At 40.4% G+C, this 22,518-nt stretch overlaps 3 protein-coding genes and 1 non-coding gene across 4 annotated transcripts; 2 read left to right on the top strand and 2 right to left on the bottom strand.

Annotated features, from left to right (window-relative positions):
- Window positions 1–154: 154 nt before the first annotated feature.
- On the bottom strand, window positions 155–8,053 carry fam189b (family with sequence similarity 189 member B). Its single transcript, XM_034101748.2, has 14 exons — window positions 7,750–8,053; window positions 7,608–7,664; window positions 6,741–6,848; window positions 6,484–6,600; window positions 5,770–5,877; window positions 5,435–5,595; window positions 4,809–4,908; window positions 4,661–4,733; window positions 4,133–4,430; window positions 3,155–3,504; window positions 3,031–3,072; window positions 2,206–2,381; window positions 1,941–2,087; window positions 155–1,817 (listed from the first exon to the last, which is right to left on the bottom strand). Exons 1-14 carry the CDS (start codon window positions 7,981–7,983, stop codon window positions 1,563–1,565), a joined length of 2,226 nt encoding a protein of 741 aa, XP_033957639.1. The 5' UTR covers window positions 7,984–8,053; the 3' UTR covers window positions 155–1,562.
- A 2,279-nt stretch (window positions 8,054–10,332) lies between these two features.
- rab13 (RAB13, member RAS oncogene family) lies at window positions 10,333–15,418 on the bottom strand. Its single transcript, XM_034103135.2, has 8 exons — window positions 14,886–15,418; window positions 13,826–13,886; window positions 13,629–13,689; window positions 13,440–13,517; window positions 12,719–12,808; window positions 12,407–12,472; window positions 12,224–12,274; window positions 10,333–12,104 (listed from the first exon to the last, which is right to left on the bottom strand). Exons 1-8 carry the CDS (start codon window positions 15,007–15,009, stop codon window positions 12,033–12,035), a joined length of 603 nt encoding a protein of 200 aa, XP_033959026.1. The 5' UTR covers window positions 15,010–15,418; the 3' UTR covers window positions 10,333–12,032.
- Window positions 15,419–17,637: 2,219 nt separating this feature from the next.
- On the top strand, window positions 17,638–22,006 carry rps27.2 (ribosomal protein S27, isoform 2). The gene is made up of 4 exons (XM_034103031.2): window positions 17,638–17,712; window positions 18,187–18,295; window positions 18,917–19,027; window positions 21,738–22,006. The coding sequence occupies exons 1-4, from the start codon at window positions 17,707–17,709 to the stop codon at window positions 21,764–21,766; spliced, it is 255 nt and encodes an 84-aa protein (XP_033958922.1). The 5' UTR covers window positions 17,638–17,706; the 3' UTR covers window positions 21,767–22,006.
- On the top strand, window positions 18,706–18,837 carry LOC117461617 (small nucleolar RNA SNORA13). Its single transcript, XR_004553732.1, has one exon. It is a non-coding gene; the product is annotated as a small nucleolar RNA SNORA13 (small nucleolar RNA).
- Window positions 22,007–22,518: the final 512 nt, after the last annotated feature.

Here is a 22,518-nt window from a genome sequence, read left to right as displayed (position 1 = left end):
TTTCTGTGTGCAGGCTAAGTGTAAGTGTGTAATTTTTTTTAAATTAGATACATACATATGAATGTTTTTAAACTGTGCCTTTACTGATATGGAGCCATTATCATCACTTAGTGAGCACACCAAAAATACTTTCCAAAAAAGAAATAACTCCATCTGACACAAATATTAATATACTTCAAAATGTAGAGCTGCCAAAACAAACACATGTTCACTCTCAGCAGCCCAAGTTTTTTTCATTTACCACCTATCCACAAAGAGAAACCGTACCAACACATAGTGCAAAGCCCGACCCTAAAACAAATTAGTCTGTACATTTATTGCAAGAGACTCGTCATGTCATCAGAGTGACAGTGCAATGTACTCCTTTTATCTTCCAGGATCCACCTACTTTAGCCAGTGTCACAGAGACGCCTGGGCTCTTGAATCATTTTCAAACCTTATCAACATCAAATTAGGTTGCAGAGACATTTTTTGAGCCATCTGACAGAAAACCTTGGGAGCACTGCGCATCTTTGACTCTGACCTTCCCCTTCAGCTATCTATAACACAAACACATCTCAAATGAATACTATCATAGTCTTGGGTGCAAGAGAGAAAAAAAAGATATAAGCATCGTCAAACATGCAGTTAAAGACATTCTGAGGACGTGTTACATAGTTACACAGACGGTCAGGGTTGAATGCACAAGGTTCCTGCTGTATTTCGGGGACTGTAGCAAAACATGCACATATGCAAATCATACCACCGTGTCCAAGGGCCACCAACAGAGAATACATTTCAAACGCTTAGCATGTGTCTGTGGCGTGCATTAATGTCAATGTTACAAATGCTGGCTGCCTTTTTGAAGGCCAGTGTGAAAGTGGAAAAATGTGGAGTGTGAATTGCAAAAATAAAAAGACAAAATCAGCAACTCGGTTAAGATGTTTCCATGTGAGCTCCTGTGTCCTCATGTGCAACATTTATACTCAGCTAAGTATATGTCTATTGAGATCCTTTTTTTTTATCAATGGAAGACAACAAATATGTGTTTCCATGATCACTTCACCTGGTGGATGATTAGCAATGTAAAAAGGGCCAGAAGGATATAGCAACCCATAATAATGTTCACCGAATGTACATGTGAGTGAGTGGTTGTTGTACCATGAATGCTAGTCGAGTTCTGTATCCAGTCTTGAGGAAAAATATGTCTGCAGATCAGTTTTCAGAGAGGGGAAGTGGAGAATACAGCAGAACATATGCTTGTTGTCTCTGTGTGATTTATTCTGATCGAATAGGGACCCACTGCCCAGCATCTAGTGACTCTTTCACTGATGTTGAAAAGTGAAATAGTGTGAGCTTTGGACGTTCAGAGTGATAAAGAGCACCACTGAATAAGGCCATTTTGACAGTTGGCTTCAGCAAACTGAGTTGATAAAGAGGAAAAGAAGTAAACACTCATTTCCAGAGCTAGATATTTCCACTTAACTGCCTCAGACCTTTCATCAGCCTGCTTCCCAACTTCCTAACAACCCTATCAACTCATATCTGTCCTATGTTCCTCCTCCATCCCTCCTTCCCCCTGCTCACAGTGCAGACTCTGAGTAGAGGGCTCCCGATGACCCATGCGGTGGATGAGGTGTCACGAGTCGACATAGTGACGCAGTGGACGAGGAGCTTAAATCTCCACAGCTGCGCAGGTGGATTCCCTCTGGCGCCCGACTGCCGTGATGCCGGTTGTGTCGACTGTCACTATGGGAATGGTGGTGTCCACGGCGATGAGGGTGATGTGAGTGATGATTGGGGTGTCCTCCTCTGGTGCTCCAAGGGGTCAGCAACACCTGGAGATGAATACATATTTAATGCAAAGTGCAGAGGGCTTAACTCGCAGAAACAATGAACTTTCTGATGTAATGAGCTGGAGACGGGAACATAAATATGCCAAATCAGAGATGCTGTCACACTTGTTCCAGTTGCAGGTGGTTGTTGGCAGCGCCCTCAACTCCACTCCGTCTCTTAGGCCCCTGCCCTGTGCTCCCAGCATGCTCGGAGGAGGGCGATATGTTGCGTTTGGAGCGCTGCAGGAAGCGAGCCACCAGACCCCGAGTCACCTGAAGGATAAGTTAAAAAAGGGAAGGATATAAATAAGACAACAACAGCTCAGACTTCCATGTGATGAACAACTATTGCACTTTTTTTTGCTTCCAAATCATCTTTTTTCGAACTAACCTTGAGGTCTCCTAGGGAACGGTGGCAGTCTTTAGGTAAACGCAGTGGTGAGGTGGGGGGAGGTTTGGCGGGGATCGACCCCCCTGTGGCTGCAGATTTCATGCTACCTTTCCTTGGCAGAGCTTCAGCAGGAGTCAAAGAGGTGCGGGGAAGAAGGCATGCCTCAGAGGGTGGACCTATCAGAGTCAGATACAAAGAGAGAGATTTGGACCCTCATCAGGAGTCAGTTTGCACATTTACTATTTCTATTGCCAGGTAAAAACGGCTACATTTAACTTTGGGGAGGGATAAAGCCAGAAGGACTAACCAAACAAGCCTGAAATAAATAACAAATACTAAATAAACTGCAAAATAGGACTACCTTTCTGACATAAAGTTGTCAACATCGTACACAAGAACCAACACATGTTCCCTGATCTATTCATATGTTAGGCTATTCATACAAAAAGAAGCATAACATTCATAAATCAGAATGCTTCAATTGATAAAAACATGTACATGAGGAACTGGTGAGGCTCATTATTGTTTCCGCAGCAGAATCAAATTCATCAATCTGAAATTAAATCACTGCTTATTTAGATCTTGTGAGATATATTAATAAATCACATGCGGCCAGTGACAGATCAGTGTAGAATCTGCACTAGTTTCTAAGAGGGTTTGATAAATGAAAGCCATTAAGTGCATATTTGTCGTTTAGACAATTTAGAAGTGTTTCCTTTTCGGCTTTTCTGCCAGCTAAATGTGAAACGAGAGATTGAAAGAGAGACACAGTGATGACATTCAACAAACAGATCTTACCGCAGGATGTTATTGCTAAGCTCTTACCTGTGTCTATAGATACTTTGCTGCATCCAGAGCCAAAGTCAACTAGAAAAGAGAAGATACAAGGACAGGTTATAGACAACAAAATGGTATTTAGGAGATGTACTCTTGTTCGTGTCTGACTTACCTGTGTCAGTGGAGGAGCTGAGGCCCGGTTCACTGTGTGACCTCACCAGACGAAGGAGCCCTTCACTATCCCTTCTTACCCGCTCCCCACTCTTCTCATTCTTCCCGGCCTTTCGTCGAAGGTACAATGGACCTGTGAGTGGTGGCCCATCACCAGCACTCTGCTCACATGTGGCTGAGGATGAAATGGGGGGAGCAGAGGAGGTTGGGGTAGCTCCTTGGCTTAAGGGAGTGGAGGGCCGACCTCGAAACTCTGGGATGGAGGATCGCTGTGGAGAGCTGGCTTTCCCGATGGCCTCAAGCTGGGAACAGCTTCTAGCTATCACTGCCTGGCGACGCAATAATGGAGACCTGCAGGACAGAGGAGGGCATTACAAATAGATAGATAGATAGATAGATTCAACTTATTGTCATTACACAGTTCAGGTACCATGTAACGAAACGGTTTCTCTGCATTTGACCCATCCTAGTGTTAGGAGCAGTGGGCTGCCATTATGTACGGCGCCCGGGGAGCAGTGCCTTGCTCAGGGACACCTCGGTAGCACTTGGTCTTTCCGGGACTTGAACTGGTGACCTTCCAGTTGCCAAGCCAAGTCCCTATGGACTTCGCCACCACCGCCCTGAACTGTAGAGCTCTTACAATATTAGTGCTTATTCTATATGTGCAAGCTGAAATTATGGATATTGATTTAAATGTTTTTTAACTCAAGTTTTATTTTCCATCTTTTGTTATTCATTCTATGTATTCAATTTATTAATTTATTTCAAGTATTTTTATAGTGTGTTATATTTCCAATGTAATATTTTAGATGTTTGTTTTGTTATTAAAGGACAAATATAGCAATTTTATGTTCATTCTGTCTAATTTCCCTTTTTGTAGAGCTCTTTGTGCGGCATTTCTTTTATGAAAGGTGCTATACAAAATTAATTTGACCGTTTTTTTTCTCATATTAATACATACATTTGTGTTGGTGCTCACCTGTATGTAGGGGTTGCTGTGCTGGGGGAAGAGCAGGAGTTGGACCTCTCCCCTCTGGTGAAAAGTCTGGCTCTCTGTCCTCCTGCCAAAGGACTCTCTGGCGTCTGAGACGGGGGACCGCGGAAGCTGATGTACTCCCCGCTGTCTCCTACGTCTCCCCCCTCACTCACGTTCCTGTGGCCCCTCTCCCTGCGGGTCCGCAGCCCAACCTCCATCAGACAGGAGTCCTCAGAGGGCGAGGAGTCATCAGGGATGTCCACAATCTCTGACATCAACAGAGATCCACTATCCATGGACACTAATAAACAAAGGTACTTATTTTATTTGATTATATTAAGCATCCCTTTTTTTGGTTTACCTCTTTAAAAAACGGTATGTGATAACTGAATTACATTATTGACATACATTTTAAATGTGCTACTCTGTTTCAGGATTTTCAGTATCACACTTTGAATAACAGATATATTTGAATATCTCCAAATGTCCCTTCAGCACATTTACAACCTTTAGGACTGAACATCTTCTCACCTTCTCCACTGAAGGCAGTAGAAGTTCCTCTCTCTCCAGACAGCTCAGTGCCCTGGGGGTCAAACACTGTTGCCTTGATAATTAAAATAAACAAGGATCAGCATTGAATTAAACACAAACATGCACATACGCACACACACAAACTCACCTGGCTTGCAGCTCTTTGTCCCATCACAAGTTCATAAGGAGGGGGGCAGTCCGTGGGGTAGAGAGGAGCGGGGCTCTCCCTGGAGCCATTATATGTGATGCTGGGCGTTAATTAAAAAATGTCAAACAATCATTATTGTGCACATTCAATGTGGTCAATGTAAACAAAGGATCATAGTTTGCGTGACTATTAAATGGTTCTTACATTTTTTAAGTTTTCAATTCAAGCATTTTTTCAGCACGTTTAAACTGAAATATTTCCAAAAAAGACTAAAGAATGAATTTATACCCATATATATATATTTTACCAGCTGTTTATATTATAATTGATTATATGTTTAATTTATTTAATGCTTAGCTAGCTCCCATTGCTCGATGTCTGGTTTAAGATGCCAGGAGACAACGAACAAATATAAATACGCAATTCTTTTATTTTAAACATTGATAGATTTGTGGTCATATTAAACACCAAGCATTCTTTAGGGACTATAATTAAATTCAGGCAATTTCCTAACCTTGAAACCATAACAACATTTTAAGATTCAATTATTTGAATACTTTGTACGACTGTTTGACACACTGTGCATTAGTAATGTTGAAGTATTATACATTTTTTGAAGGTAGTACCTCTGAGCGTCTGTTTCAGAGCTGCAGGTGTACTCCGGAGGATAGTAGGGGGGCGGAGGGATGGGTGGGACAAACTCCTCAAAGTCCATGATGTTGGTCAGGAAGGCATCCTGAGGAGTGGTGCATTCTGGGTTGACTGAACGGGAGCGATGTGGGGCCAGCTAGGCAGGGAAAGAAGGAAAACACATAGCAGATAAATGTGATGAGCTTCAATAATGCTACAGTACAAGTCTGTCCTTCAATGTGCAGCTGTGTAGTTTATTGCTGAGTGCTTGTCATTTGTGGGGGGGAAAAGCCAGCCTGGTAAATGTAAAATGTGCTGTGTCTGTACTCACCAGGTGCACGAGATCCAGAGAGAATATGTGGATACTGCAGGTCACAGTGGACAGAGTGCAGATGATGGTGGAGAGAATGCTGAGACCGCATGCACTGAACAAAAGGTCCTTTGGAGAAATATGCATTCAGAAGATTACAATCTCACAATGTAATGGCATTTTATAGTGGGAATATGTCATGTTAATATGACAGATTCACCATTTTCCAAGTCTGTTTTAAAACAATAGTCAGTTTCCCATGCCCTATACACACATTGTATAGGGCAGTGGAGCTGCAGTGGAAAGATAGTCACAAAAAGATGTAATTGGTACTAATACACTGAAACTCAGGGAGATGTTCACTTGATGTTATGACCTTTATAAGCAGTGACTAACAAGGGGAAAGGGTCTCAAATAAGCCTTTGTAAAAAATCCAATATGCAACATATCTTTATAATGTTATTATAAACAGCTACAATGTTTAGATCTATCTATAATCTAAGAAACAAGTAAACGTGTTTAACCCTAATGGCTTTACTTAGTTTCAGATAGACTTTTGAATACATCTGTGCACAAAACAAGATCTTTGTCCTTCAACACAGGATATATTTTAATGGGCAGTTTGCACATGAGGAATCATTACAACAATAAAACCTGTTGAGAACTATTTAAGACAAACTTGAACGACAATCTTTTAATAGTTGGGTGACTCTTGCATAGAAAGAAATGACTTACCTTTAGCTGATGTCTGACTGAGTGACAGTCAGCGTTCAGGTACAGGACCAGGGTCTCCTCCTCTGTGATGGAGCAGGACTGAGTGGGCGCGCAACACACACACAGACCATTCTCCACCTACACAAACAGAGGATTGGTGTGAAACACTGAAAACTAAATACATATTCAAAATTATTCCTGACACGTTCCCCGTGCATCTGGCTTTTAAGGGCATTTCAGCAGGAGGCAGAAAACAACACTTGAATAATGTTCTGTACCTGGCAGGTGAGCATGGACTTGACCATCTGTGCGTTCTGACAGGAGAGCATGGAGCCGGCCAGACTGAGGATCACACACACTGCAGACAGCAGCATGAACAGTGACACCTGTGGGGGAACAGAGACACGTTCTGATGAGGAGGAGGATCACAACACACATGTGATGGAGGGAAGAGAGTGTGCAGGGTTTTATTCTTCTGTATGACAGGTGATTTCACTAATAAACATACATTCAGCCTTGGAGGAGGTAGTGAAGTTACCTGGATTTTAATTTGGATGGAAACTTTATGCCCTTCATGTCATGGCAAGATCAACCACTCCCACATTTTCTGTAGATTTCTTAGTTTGTATTGTTTTACTGAATGTATGAATATGCAATCAAATAAGCCGACAATCAAATAGTATTGGTTTTTTTTGTAAAGATATACAAACACGTTACAACAATACTTGTAAAATGCAGGGACTACCGTATATACGTTTTTTTCCACTGTCATTACAGCTTGAATGACAGCTTTTAAATGTAAGCTAACATGGAAGAGAGGTAATTAACATGTTAATAATATATGAAAACTTGAGGATGTACAATTCCATGACAACCTCATCTGCTGAAGAAGATCTGATATGATTGATCGCACACAGCTTCTGGTGGAGAGATGTTTTTCTCAAGCCTTCACTTGAGTTGATATTATAGTGGTGCATATTTGTAGTCAAATGTGTAATCAGTGCCATCACCTAGTGGACACATCTGTGGTTTTCTGAGCCCCTTTTTATCTTCTTCAACCTGTAAATCCAGCATTCCTCCATGGCATTTGTTTTTCACCAAAAGCTAACAGACTTGGATGCTACTTTAATCAGAACTATACATACCACCAGCGTCAGAGGTCTCCTCCATGAGATTATTCCAACTATTCCTGATGCCACCACCTGCAGACAATTAGAAAACACAGCCTTCAGTGTCTTTTCTGGTATACTCTCAATACTGTATGTTTTCACTGAGTTTCACACTTACAAAGAAGCCAGCCCAAAATGGACAAGACTGCCTCACACGGGCTGAGGAGGTGAAGGCCATGCTGGTGAAGGAGAAGGCCAGGACCATGGCCCCGAGGCCCAGGTGGCACAGCCCCAGGTAGAGGAGCAGCCGGGCCCCCCCAGGCCCCTGGCCCGACATGCCCCTGCGGCTGTCTGACCAACCTCGAGACCCCGAGGCCGAAGCCACACTGCTGGAGTCCGACGGTGAAGGCATGTCAGGCTCTTCGATGTGTGTGTGTGTGTGTGTGTGTGTGTGTGTGTGTGTGTGTGTGTGTGTGTGTGTGTGTGTGTGTGTGTGTGTGTGTGTGTGTGTGTGTGTGTGTGTGTGTGTGTGTGTGTGTGTGTGTGTGTGTGTGTGTGTGTGTGTGTGTGTGTTTGTTTGTGTGTGACTGTGTGTGGAGGAGGCTGGGAGAGGTTTACTCTGAGTTTAGAAATCCAAATTCAGCTGTGTGGGAAGAAGTGCAGGCGAGAGGCATAAATCCTGGCTTCAGAGCTCCACTTCGTCACAATTATGCACCAAGCTCTCTACTGGCAGGTACCATGGGTTCTGCGCAATGCCCCCCCATGGTGCACGCTATAGTCCAGTGAGTGAGTCCAAGAACTTTGTCAGCAGAAAGTTGAGAATTGAGCAGCCACTACACACTCACAGCCACCACACTAACCTCATGTTCAGCCATGATAAGCCTCAGTCAATACAATGTCTCTTTTAGCCCATACAGATCAAATGCCACTATAGCCTAAATAGTCCACTCATATCATTCTATGATCAAAACACAATCACAAGCTAGTTTTTTGGCAACCTAAATATAATTGTTTTATGATTGTTGATGCTCCCTATTATACATATTCTGCCTTCCACCTCTTCCACCTCTCGTCAGTGGCATTGCGGTAACTGGATACCCAAGCAGCAGGCCGCAGATTTTAAAGTGTCCCAAAGAGAGCAGCTGATCACTCGTTTCTCCCCCAGCATTCAGAGATGTCAGGAGCCGGTGAGTCCGTGTGGCCGATCACCGGGAGGAGCAACATCCGAACATGTGCGACCCTGTGTTTGGTCCTCATCCTGTCACGGCAAAAAGAAGAAGACGGCGTGGAGATAAAAGCCCCACGATCACATCGGTTCGTTCGGGGAAAGCGAGACTAATTACCTCGACGTGAACAGGAAATAAATATCCTCCATCGATTTTCAAACTGCACCAAAAATAGCAGCCAATGCAGGAATTGTTCTTTCCTCACAGCTTTCTATCTTTGACAACTCCACCTCGGGGTTTTTGCGGTGGTCCACACAAGCACCTAGACCCCCCCCCCTCTCCTCCTCCACCGCCTCTTCCCTCCCTGCAGTCACGCGGGCATCCCGTTAAGCCCGTGTGTTTGTGAGTGTGCCTCCCGGACGTTTACCTCACTGCCTCCCACCACCAGACGTCACATAACAACATAGCCTGTCCGGGATACCATCTTTAAATCCACCCGAGTGTGTTTTCTAATTCTTCTTCTTGTATCTCGCCCCTCCCTCTGCAGCCCTGTCCTCCTGTGCTCCTCGCCACAGCTCTGGGAACGAGATGTATCGTGTTTGCAAACCGAAACCTGCCCAGCGTGATGACAAGGCACGCAGCGGACGTGCAGGAGCCTGAAGATGCGGCAGGCAGCGTTGTGGTGCTGATGCTGGGAAGGAGGGGCAGTTGCCTAGCGACAGCCTCCTGCTGCTGCAATAAGGGGGATGGGGACTCACTGACAGATGCTATTGGCAGGACAGTGGTTAAAAAGAATAAAAAGGGTGGGTCCTACAAAAACGAGTATATTACAGGTGCCTGGTCTAGTTTTGGTATCCACCATGCAGGTCCACAGACAGGACTTCCCTTAAGTGTCCTTGAAACACAAAGTCACTTTCTGCCCTGTTACTGGAATCCGCAATCAAACACACACTTAAATTATCTAAAAATCTAAATCTAAAAAAAGGTTCTGTGCAATGTGGGCCCCTTCTTTTGTTGTTGTAGGAAACCACATTTGGCTGCTGATATTTATAGGCCTATGTTAACACATTCCAGTAAGAGTGATATGTGTATATACTCGGCATCTGGATTTAAAGGTAGATTCTGAAATAGACCTTCGAACACTTGTATCAAAAAAGCCTATGGTTTACTCTTCTATTATTACCCTGTTTCGTTGTGATGTTGTTGTTTAGGATTTCTTCTTCTACTATAACTAAATAACTAGAAGTGCAGTTATTTCAAACAACGTTTTAAAAAGAAAAACATGCATAATATACAAATGAACTCTCAATACATTAATTTATTATCTTTGCTTGGTTTTTCTTGCCTACCTAATGTTAGCTTTCTGATTCTCTTTGCATGTTTACTTTTGTTGATTACATTATAAAGAGATAGCATACAAATTAAAATAACCTGAGTGCTAAACAGCCTTAATATAACAAGTATACATTTCTAAAACACACCATAGCAATGATCTTCAAATAATACATCAACCAATGCCACTTTCTTGGATATCTATCCTTCCAGGAATCCTCGGTATACTTACCGACAGACAAACTACAACACACTCATTCTGTTCATGTTAAGCATTTTTTATTTATCAAGTAGCAGGTCTGGGAACGTACATACAAAGTTGTGTGGCAGGTCTTAAAAGACACTGAATGTGAAAGAAATGTATAGAGAGATGGACTTTTATTAATCCCTCGTGGGGAAATTGTTTCTCTGCATTTGACCCATCCTAATGATAGGAGCAGTGTGCTGCCATTTTGAACGGTGCCCGGGGAGCAGTGTGGGGAACGGTGCCTTGCTCAGGGACACCTCGGTAGCACTTGGTCTTGCCGGGACTTGAACTGGTGACCTTCCAGTTGCCAAGACAAGTCCCTATCGACTTCGCCACCACCGCCCCCTTTTTTTCCTCTTTTTTTTTTAAAAAAGATGGACTTCAAGGCAGTATAAAAGGCAGATACAGGAAATCCAGTATGTCTGTCCGGATCAGATGAGCAGCATTAGTCAGAGTCATTTAGTATTATCTGAAATTGCTTGAACAGGGAGACTGTCTTGTCAGATGTGGCTAATGTGTGTTAGTTTTAGAGATTAACCAGGCACTTCAGATAAAAGGCAAGACCCACTAAATCAATTAGAAGTGAAGGGCATGTGAATGCCGTTGCTTCCCTCACATCCTGTCCACTTGCTTTATCCATCATTGTTTCATCTCTCCACTCATCTTCTCATATTGCACTTATCTCTGTTCCTATCATCCACATTCTCAATCCATTCATTTGTTAAAACAAAGCTTGTTTACCACCCGTGCTTGTTTCCGATTAAACCTCATGCATTCATCAACTTCTCTTAGGATGTCACCCAAAAAGCTCCACATTAAAGACCCTGGGAGGATTGTTATATCTACTGTAGATTCTCATGATCAAATTAAATATTGAAACATGTAATCAATTTGTTTGGCACAACATCAACAAAATAACAAATATAAATGCTTTGTAACATTTATTCATGTTCAGTATATAACTCAATATATTTTTGGTCCACTATTTCCCCATATCTGCAAGAATGTGATGCCAACTTGTCCGTGTTCCTGATATAATACTATACAAATCCTTGAAATACAAAAGGGATCTGACAAAAGAAATATGTTTTTCTGTTAAGTATTTAAATAATCCAACAGAATGTATGAGTCTCAGATCAGAAGCCTACAGTGACATTTCTGCAAATAAAACCACTTTCCAAACCTTTTCCACTAAGCCCCTAAAATATAGTATCCTTTTTGTTTTACAGATCTAGCCCGTTTTAAAAAACACAGCTAAAGTTCTTAAAAGACAGTAAGCGGTGCTGTTTATAATAATGTCATGAGAAGCCAGAGAAATACAAGGTGGAAATAGAAATGTATAGCTCTGTTAAACATAGTGAAAATTGCTTGGTGAAATGTTGAGTCAGATATCTTTAAAGTCATCTAGGACCCTTTCTTTGCAACATTTTGATGATACTATAATACAATACATGATACAATAACACTACCGCAGTATCAGTGGAAGAAGATATGTTCAATGCGAAATACAAACAAAACCACGTTTTTAAAATTGCCACTCAGGAAAGAAATCCACAATTTCTTGGTTTTGGGTGTTTTAACATTTAGCAGCTGATTGTATTTCATAAGTGAGCCCACTAGATGGAGACGTAAAACCTGCTTTATTCCTCCCCAGTAATACTGATGTGCTCTTACATTTGTATGGCGTAATCTTACGTGTGCTGGGCAGCGTTATATCTAGAGAATAACACATTTGGAGGCTTTTTTCTCTGTATTGCTCGTGATTTTCACCTCTCGGCCTGTGGGGCCCTGTCAGAGAAGGAAATACAGACAAAGAGAGGAAATTACAGACATGTAAAACATAAAGTCCTACAGTATTTTGAGGGAGGAGCCAATGCTTCAGCTTGGTTTTCTCTAGTACAACTTACTTGTTTCTTGCTGGATTTCTGTAGTATGTCGAGTGCCAATGCGAGAAAAGACTAAAGCAAACATAGAAAGAAAGTGTTCAGCGGTTGTAGAATGTAAACACATGATACATAACAGCTCATGAGCTAAGTTTAATGAGGCATGGAGACAGTGTTTTGTTAGTCATTGGTTACGTTGCGGCTCACCTCGTCCACATTGATGCTGGACTTTGCACTTGTCTCGAAGAACCTGATGCCATGATCTTTTGCCAACTGCCAACAATAGACAAGATAACAGTAGGTCAGGATATGGCCAATAATCACTTATTGCTTCTTATCTAAAGTAATTGAGAAGTCTGATACACTCAATCCCTTTCTCAAACAATAACTGCCTCATATGTTTAAAAGATAGAAAGAGGCAATAAATCGCTCTGATACAATTATTAAACTTTATTGTAACAGGTACGACAACAGATACAGTACAGAGGGAATAGTCAAGTTTATGTTGGGTCATCTCACCTTTTCTCCCGTCTCCCTGGAAACTTTCCGCTTCGCTTCAATGTCACACTTATTGCCTAGTAACATTCGACTGACCCCGGCTGATGCATTCTGGGAAAGAGGGAAAGCAGTTAATTGATTATGTTCAGTTCTTGTCGACAATAAGTTTTGCATAGCGGAGTGTCGGGAGCAGACATCTTTGCATGAAGTCTGCAATAAACGACCAGACAGCAGTTTCTCTGAAGCCATTCCAGAAAAGAGGGTTAGTTTGCCTGGTACTATCTGGCCTTGTAAAGTGTCCACATTTTATCTACATTCTAAAATATTGCCCCTAATTGCCACATTGTACAAATATTTTTGCACACAGTTAGGTATTTTGAATAAAATCAAAAGCCACGAGTCACACACACTGATAAACGTAACATATTTGGGTTTTGTCTGCTTTAAAAAAAATCTGACATTTTATAACAAATTCATAAATAGGTCAAGACAAATAATGAGATAAAAATATGAATTGGTGAAAAAAGGTATTTAATTGCAGCTCTCATTCTTAGAGGAAAGTAAGTGACAACCCGGGGTAAAAGCAAAATACGCTTTAAGTATGATTTAGGTGAACTGACCCTTTAAAATCCCCTGTTATGTACATTGCTCATACTAATGACTTATACAAACAACTGACTAAGCAACCTTTTTTTACACTATTTCCTAATAACTTTGAACAACTGTTTGGAAAGATCCTCACTTCTGTGATGCTTTTCATCCAGTTCTGGATGTTTTCGAAGGACTTCTCGTCTGTGATGTCGTACACCAGAACGATGCCCTGAGAGAGAGGATTTAAGGAGTCAGTTAAAGGTACAGAGCGGGCACAAAGCGACAGTGATGTCAGCCATGATTATCCAGTCTGCTTGTTCCGCTGGCATCCTGTGCTCACCATGGCTCCTCTGTAGTAGGCTGTGGTAATGGTCTTGAACCTCTCCTGCCCTGCTGTGTCCCTGCAAAGAGCACACACAGGCAGAGTAAGAACAATGTGCACTGATGCATGCACATTGTGCTAGAAACGTTAAATAAAAAGACAGTTGCACAAAAAACTAAGAATCTTTAGACACGCAACCAACTGTCATCTCTTACCAGACTTGTAGTTTAACTTTCTTTCCTTCCACTTCAATGGTTTTTACTTTAAAGTCGATACCTAGGAAGAGAAGAGAGGAGAATGGATGGATAGATAATGATTTAAACAACTCACTCACTCACTCACTCACTCACTCACTCACTCACTCACTCACTCACTCACTCACTCACTCACTCACTCACTCACTCACTCACTCACTCACTCACTCACTCACTCACTCACTCACACACCCTCACTCACTCACTCACTCACACACACACACACACACACACACACACACACACACACACACACACACACACACACACACACACACACACACACACACACACACACACACACACACACACACACACACACACACACACACACACACACACACACACACACACACACACACACACACACACACACGTCACTTATGCATGGGTGGATACTCATTTATGGTATTCACATTTTGATTTTGACCTCCATCCACAAAACAGTCTTATAGAAAAGCCAGCCCTGCATCACACACTGAGTTTGAGTTATGTATTATGTTCTGCTGCATGGACAAGCTGTCAATCAGACAGACAGACAGACAGACAGACAGACAGACAGTGAGGGGCAGAGGAGGGGGTTGTCTTGTAAGAAAAAAAAGTCATGCCAGAAAGCCAACCATTCTTCTGGGAATGGCGAGATGGTATAAAAGATAGGAATGAGGGTGGGTCGACCCTCTGAGAGCCAAGAGAGAGGAATCAGATCTGAGGGAGAGATGGGGGAGAGGGTCAGGGAAGAGTCAGCACACACACTCAGCGAGAGCAAAACATTCACTAAGAGACTAAAGACAGAAAAAGATAAGAGACAGAATGGAAAAAGAATTAGTCATGAGAGAGCATGGACTTGTTGAGACATGAAAGCAGTCTGGGAAACCAGTTGTACAGACATAGAGGAATAATTAAATGCCAGCACACAGCAAATATTTGTTTTCCTCATGTCCTAAGTTTCAGACAGGCCAATCATATGCTGGTAGAGATATGTCGTTGATTACATGGTAAACATTAAACCGAGACAACGTACCGATGGTGGAAATGTAAGTGGAGTTGAAATTGTCCTCAGCAAAACGGATGATCAGACATGTTTTCCCCACTCCGCTGTCCCCGATGAGTAACAATTTGTAAAGCAAATCATACTTTTTCGCCATGTTTGGAGTTGTTTCCTCAAAGTTGAAGCTAAAAGGGGAAAAGTTGTTGTCCCTTTGTTAAAGCACTTTTCATCGACTCAAGGCTTCAGAGTTGCAAATGTGATTCAAATTAAGTAGGCTTTTTAAAACTCCATGTAACGTGTAGATCCTTTTTCTTTTTTTTCTCCTCCCAGACTTGTCACCGGTAAATTCCGATCCCCCTCAGTGCCTCTGTAAATTGTGTTTGGACTGCATCAACAACATAAACTCCATCAAAAGTTTGACTCTCTACTGCCGATCAGTCTTCAACAGCAGCTATGTTCATTATTCATTTGGCTGTCATCCAAAAAGTCAATATCACTCCGTTTACACGCGTATTGGGATGGCTACGTGTTTTTTTCTGCCTCACAAAAAACCCAGATCCGCTGAAAGGCTACGTAGTGTGGGAGTGGTTCATGGGAGTGACGGCTCAGACATTCAGGTACCCGGCATGACCACAAGATGGTGCTATTTAACCAGAAACAAAGTCACCTTAAAATTATTAAAACTGTCAGATCTTGTTGAATTCCAAATTGCACAAATCATGTTTAAGGCAAAAAACGTTCAATTACCTGGGAATATTCATATATTGTTCAATGAAAGACAAGGGAATTATTATTTACGTGGTTCATTTATATTCACTAATGTTAGGGTGCGCACAACAAAGAGAAGTGTTTGTGTTTCTGTTTGTGGGGTGAAGATCTAGAACAATTTGAGTGAGGAGCTAAAGGGATGTCCAAACATCAAACTATTCAAAAAGAGGTATAAAGACACAATTCTCACAAGGTACAGGGATGAAACTGCTAAACCATAACTGTTTATATTCTTGTTTTGTATTCTATTTATGAATTTGTGTTTGTATGAATTTGTGTATGTATATATGTATGTATATATATAGATATATAGAGACCATTCTCCTAACTTGCCTGTATATATTATATGAATGATTATATAAATTATTCAAGGTTAAAGTATACATTGATATTGTATGTTAACATATATTAAGATGTAAAAAGAAAAAGAAAAGAAAAAATTAAAAAGGGAGAAGGGGTCAGATTAAATAAGTGTAATTTTCTTCCGACCCCTTTTCGGACGTTTAATTAGCTAAAGTTTTGTTGTTTATTGATATCAGACAATGACACTACAGATTATTCAATTATTAATTAAACATTTCGTTTTGTTATTGCATTCATTTGTATAGTACTGTATCATGTCTGTATCATCTTTCGTTTCATTTGTATTTTCTTTGGTTTTACACGCTCGAAATAAATAAATAAACTAAACTAATAAATAAACTAAACCCTCAGAGGTCCATATAGGTTATATAATGTCCATATAGGTTATATAAAATCATTATTATTGAAAATACATGTACATTTCTCTATCAAACTGGTGGACAAACTACTCAGATTTTACCATTGTAAAACTATAATTGCCACAGTGTAGAAATACATCTGTTACAAGGAAAATTCATAAATATTACTGAAGTAAAAGTATTAGCCTTTATACATACTGATATTACCATTAGAAAGTATTAGCATCAAAATGTATTGTAAGGGAAAAAAGGGAAAAGTACTCATTCTGCCAAATATCTCAATTTAGAAAATATATAATATTATAGGTACTGAGGCATTAATGTGGTCATAACTTCTAGGTTTTTAAATATCTACAAAGCAAATGAAAAAGAAGATGGTGAACAAAAGGATTTGAACTAAAATAAGACAATAACAACTACCAAGAGAATACAGAGAAAACATGACTACGAAAACCCAAAATTGACACAAAAATGCAATGTGTCTTGCTCACAGGAAAGGTGGTTGGGCCTTTTTTCTGTCAGATAGACAATCTCCCTAGTGGCCCACTGTCTCATAATCCAGCCATGGAGATATGCACGTTATAACCATAATATGAAAACAAGTTACGAGTAAAAACATCAATAAACGGCATACCTTAAGGCTTAATGCTACAAGCTGTGGTCTCTGGTGTGGTTATCTGACACATGCTTTGTTCTCCTCATGCTGTTTAACTGTAATGGGGAAAATAAGTAGTCAGGCAGACATAAGGCCACCCATAAAAGTTACCTTAGGGCAAATATACAGCATGATCTACAGTCAATGCCTTAGGGTCAAGTGTGGAGCTCATCGGTCAAAATGTAGACACATGAAATACAACTCATCTGATTTTTTTAAACATGTAGCTAAATTAAAAAAAATTGTCTGGACACCATGTGTAAAGTGACTAAGAAGATGCCAATCTTCATAATCCTACTTTAAGTATATTTTTATGCTAATACTTTTGTACTTTTACTTGAGTAACATTTTGATTGAAGGACTTTTACTTGTAATAAATAGAGTATTCATACACTCTGGTACTTCTACAAGATCTGAGTACTTCTCCCACCCCTGCTGGACACATTTCAGACAGAAGTCATTGGAATGCCACGTTTTAAAAAAAAAAGTATACATATTCTAATTAAAAGCGTGTTGCTGTTTCTTGGTAGATATGTTTGCAAGTTTGCGTAGGTCAATGCTGACACGTAGTTTGAATAACTTGATGTTTAAAAATATATTTAAAAATAAATAATATTCTTTTTCTTCTCTCTTCCGCCGGGTCTTTGCCTATTCACTTCCGGTTTGTCGTCAGTGTGCTTTTAGGTGACAGGAGCTCTACAACGCAGACATGCCAGTAAGTAGTTCTTCGACTTATATAGTTGCCATCAACTGTTTAAAAGGGTTTATTCATAGTGGTAATGTAATACACTACAATTAAGTGTTTCGTTTGAGTGAGAAATCAACGTGTTTAGTGCCGTAATATAAATGTACAACGCACTCAATATGGCGAAACACGTGTTCAACAAAGCAGCCACGCGGTCTCTAATGCTGATTAATTTTTCAGGGTTAAACTCAACTTTCGACGATCCTAGCGTATGTTGAATTGAATGGGTCTAAACGCTTTGATATATCCTTGATTTACTACGTTTCTCTTTTACTTTATTCTATTAATCGCATTTACTCATTTCGAAAGCTGTAAAACGACCTTTGCTTCCGGTTATCTTATCGTTTGTAGACCGTATATTACCAGAATTGAACTATATCCTTATATAACCGTAATTTCCAGATTACGTATTAACTGTTGTCCTTTTTCTTTTCTTTTTTCCAGCTTGCAAAGGATCTGTTACACCCGAGCTCTGAGGAGGAGAAGAGGTGTCACAAGAAAAAACGCCTCGTTCAGAGTCCTAACTCCTACTTTATGGATGTCAAATGTCCAGGTCAGTGTGTTTTACTAAGCAACCATAGGATATATTAAGTAATAACCTAGTCAGACTTGTATAGATCATGTAGATGAGATGCATGTGCAAAGTACAAAAGTTGAACCAGAAAGTATTTTCCTATACAATAAATGTGTTATATTTGAATGGGGCATGGAAAAAACATAGTGAAATGAACAAGAAACGTGTAGAGTAGAACAAATTACAATACATTTATGAGAAGATGCTATCAAAATATTTACACATACAAAATTAAAAGCTGTGTTTACTGCCACAACTTAAATATTGAAGAACTTAAAGCCTAACTGCAGGACTTTAACTTTATGACTTGTAATTCAATTGTCATTTTTAACCTTTTATATATTCCACATTGAAATACTTTATTACATTAGACGTGTATTAAGAATATTTGCCTTTATGTGTTGCCCTTTCATTGTTCTCATAGTGATCAGGGTGTCAAATAAGGCATACATCAACACTTGTGACTGTCTGTTAAATGAGTTTCAAGTAATTCCTTTACATGGACAGCTGCAAGGACATATCAGTACCCAAAAGTACATATGTCTAAATGGTTATAATGGCGTTTCCATCTAATGATTTTATGTTTTGTGCCGCCTGCAGGTTGCTACAAGATCACCACAGTGTTCAGTCACGCTCAGACTGTAGTGCTGTGTGTCGGCTGCTCCACAGTGCTCTGCCAGCCTACAGGAGGGAAAGCTCGCCTTACAGAAGGTAACCAGCATGCAACAGAAATAAATGGTCTACCCGATCACGCCAAATATAGGTTTAGCACTACACATCCATGTATAAAACGTACATACAGATATATACTGATGTCAGCATGGCATTTTTTCTATAAATGTGATATGCTTGTTCTTATATCATGCATTCATTATAAACCCATGTCTATTGGAAACCGTCTGGCCGACCCTGACTGGAATTGCTAAGTTTGAGAACCAAAACTATATATTTGCTTGATTTCATCCATCACTGACAATTAGCCTCACGCTGTCCTATCTATTTGAAACATATGACATTCATTGGAAGGGATGGATTACCAACAACAACTTTCCCTAAATCGATAGCCATATATATTTGCCTTTTGTGTTGCCTTTTCAATGTTTCCGTCATGAAAGGGGTGTCTACTAAGGCATACAGTGACTCTTGTGGTTGTGACAGAAATTCATCATCATTGATCCATTTCTACACACTCGACTGCAAGCACACATGTTTGTATATTAAGTTTGTTTAGACTTCCTACATTGAGTACAATGGGATATACTTTTAGAATGACAGCATATAGTTTTCTTTCTGATATAGTATGTATCAGAATTGCTTCCCAAGTCGGAGTACATAAAGAATGCTGTTACTGTATAAAAGATGTTGGTGAAGTGGTTGAGCTTAAGGTCAAGGTTTTTTTTTTTTACTGAAGCTCTCACGGTCCCACCCACTCTATCTGGTGCTCTGCTGCCGTGGTAACCACATGCTCAGTGCGCTCTGCTGCTTTGAGTTACTATGAGTGCAACCTTTGGCACTAAAGCCATGTGTTTGGAGGTGATTCAGTCTCTGAAAAAGGCAAATGGCTACATTTTAGTGTTCTCTTATCTGTTATATCCTTGACTCTGAGTCGGTTTATACTGTATACGGTTCATATATATATATATATATATATCAGGGTTTCCGCTAGGATTTTTTCTCGCCGGTCAAATGTCCGGGCAGAATTTATTTTACCGGATTAATTTGAAACTTACCGGTCATATTTCAATAATAATAATAGTTGTGTAGCAGAGTTTCCGTTAGCAGGTAATCACCGGACTATGAGCAGATATGCTTCAGTTTAAAACTCAGTTCACGGGCTCATTTTTATATTGCTTCAGTTTATAATCGTAACAGATCGAAAAATTCAGCTTCATTTTTCAATAAATGATTCCACAAACAAACAACATAATTATTACATTCAAACAAACTACTTGTAGTAGATAACGTACATTATTCAGAAGTTTACATCAACTTTGAATAATAACACGGGAGAAACGGATCCTCTCCAGCACGTTAGTTTCTCATGCAGCTCGCTAAACAGAGGGCGGGGCTTCAGGTGATCCTGCAGAGCTGCGTGTCTCGGTCAGACTCAGCAGCTGATCTGATCTCTCTCTCGCTCCGGTTACACTTCACTCGCGTTTATGTCCATATCGATCAGATCCAGCTCTCCTGATCGGCCTTTATAGAGAGCACCGATCAAACTATTAAGAGGGAATATCGGCCGATAATGACCGGCGGCCGATCGATCGGAGCCTCCCTAATTATTACCAGACATTTTGACAGTCAGGTTTTGAATTTACCGGTTTTTTATAAATTTTACCAGCTAAAAACCGGTAATTACCGGCTAACGGAAACCCTGATATATATATATATCTATATATATGCATAACATTCAACTGCCCCGAAGATCCCGACGCGAAGCCTGAAGGGTAAACACCAGGTTTACTAATCTACCCGCAGTTTGTCTCTGGTGTCAGAATGTCTCGCTATGTTAGTATATTCTTAAAAATCAAAACACCATTTCATTTTGGGTTAAAATGTGTTGTAACTGCGTTACTGAGCATTGTAACGGGTAATATATTGCCCACATTTCATTAGCAATGCGTTACATTACTTCGTTACAGCAAAAAGTAACATATTATTGTAACTCCGTTACTTTTGTAAAGCGTTACACCCAACACTGGCTGCGATGCAGCACCTGAGATTACTTTGAAGAAGTTGTTCACGTTCTCAATTATTTACATTTAACGTTATATTCGTTCGGTACACATGTGTACCGAACTGAAGGGCCCGTACCGAATAATTTCGGTACGGGTACGTATACCCTTACATATATATATATATATATTCAAAAAAGAGCCTGCCCAGGTATATCTAAACAAGTACCCGCCTGTACAGTGGGGTTAGGCGGTAATTTTGCAGCTCGTGGTATACAAATAGACAATGGAATATTAATGTGAAAATAGTGCCATATTCTGCCTGTAGAAATGTTGGGTCAAACATAATGCATACAATAGCACAGATGCCTTCACCACGAAGAGCTACAAAAAGATCTCATATCCCAAGCTTATCAACAAGCTGATGTTGCAGCTGAAATGTTCTCCAGGTCACAAAGTCAACCTCACATGATGATGATGTACCAGTTTTCAAGCACAGTAAATATTCTCTTATGTCTCGTTAGGCTCTGGGAAATTGTACAGCTTTTTGTGATGCTTTTACATTTTCAGGTCAAAAAATAAATTGATTAATCAAAAACTAATTTATATTGCAAATAATTGGTGGTAGTTTTTTTTATCTTGAAGGGCTTTTTAATCTTAGTCACAATCAACCCAAACTAAACATAACAGCTTTTTGTATTGGATTGCTTTTTGTTAATCCTAAGACTTTCTCCATCTTTCCACAGGATGCTCATTCAGGAAAAAACAGCACTAGTTGGCCCGGACGTGGTTGGACTCAGTTTAGGAGGAGAATGATCAGCGCTTGATGGACATCAGGCAACACTGCCATGGAGCTGATGCAGCATTGAGGAAATGGAGAGCGGGCAAACAAATCATGTAATTTAAGAAGTCTCTCTACTTGATATGCACAAAGGCATTGTTGAAACCCGACCAACATCACATCCAATAATTCCTCTACTCTTAATAAACTTAGGTTGTTTTTTGGTAAAAATAATCTTGCATGTGTGTCATCTAGTTTGTTCTTTTTACCTGCTGAAGGTTCTTAGATGTCATTTATCAGCTCAGGACCCCTTAAAGATGTGAAGTCAATGGTCAGGGCATTTGAAGACCGTTTCATCAATTTAAACAGATGAGTGGCTTCAACAGTTTTCTGTGGTGAGCGATTTGCATTTGTTGCATTACACCCTCAATGATTTAAGGGTACACCTTTTACAAGGAGGTGAGGTTGTACAATTTAACTCTACAGATAATGTTCACATTACGCCAAGCAAGTCAACATTTTTATTTAAAGTGTGATTGGGGTTATCAGTGCCTGTTGTGAAGCCAGAGGTGGTTGAGAGCCCACTGACTTTGAATGAGGGTTTATTCAGGGATAGATATAGCTGGCTCTGCTTCTGTTTCCTGATGCTTGTAAACCACAAACCCAGTGATGTGAATGATTATGGTTGTGAATTTACATGTGCTTGCAAGCTTCCTGTGAACATGATCATGTGGGAAGGATTCTTG

The sequence above is a fragment of the Pseudochaenichthys georgianus genome, chromosome 16 (genome assembly GCF_902827115.2).
Source record: "Pseudochaenichthys georgianus chromosome 16, fPseGeo1.2, whole genome shotgun sequence".
Taxonomy (NCBI): Eukaryota; Metazoa; Chordata; class Actinopteri; order Perciformes; family Channichthyidae; genus Pseudochaenichthys; species Pseudochaenichthys georgianus.
Note: the sequence above shows the minus strand (reverse complement) of the source record. Positions and strands in the feature narration are given on the sequence as shown.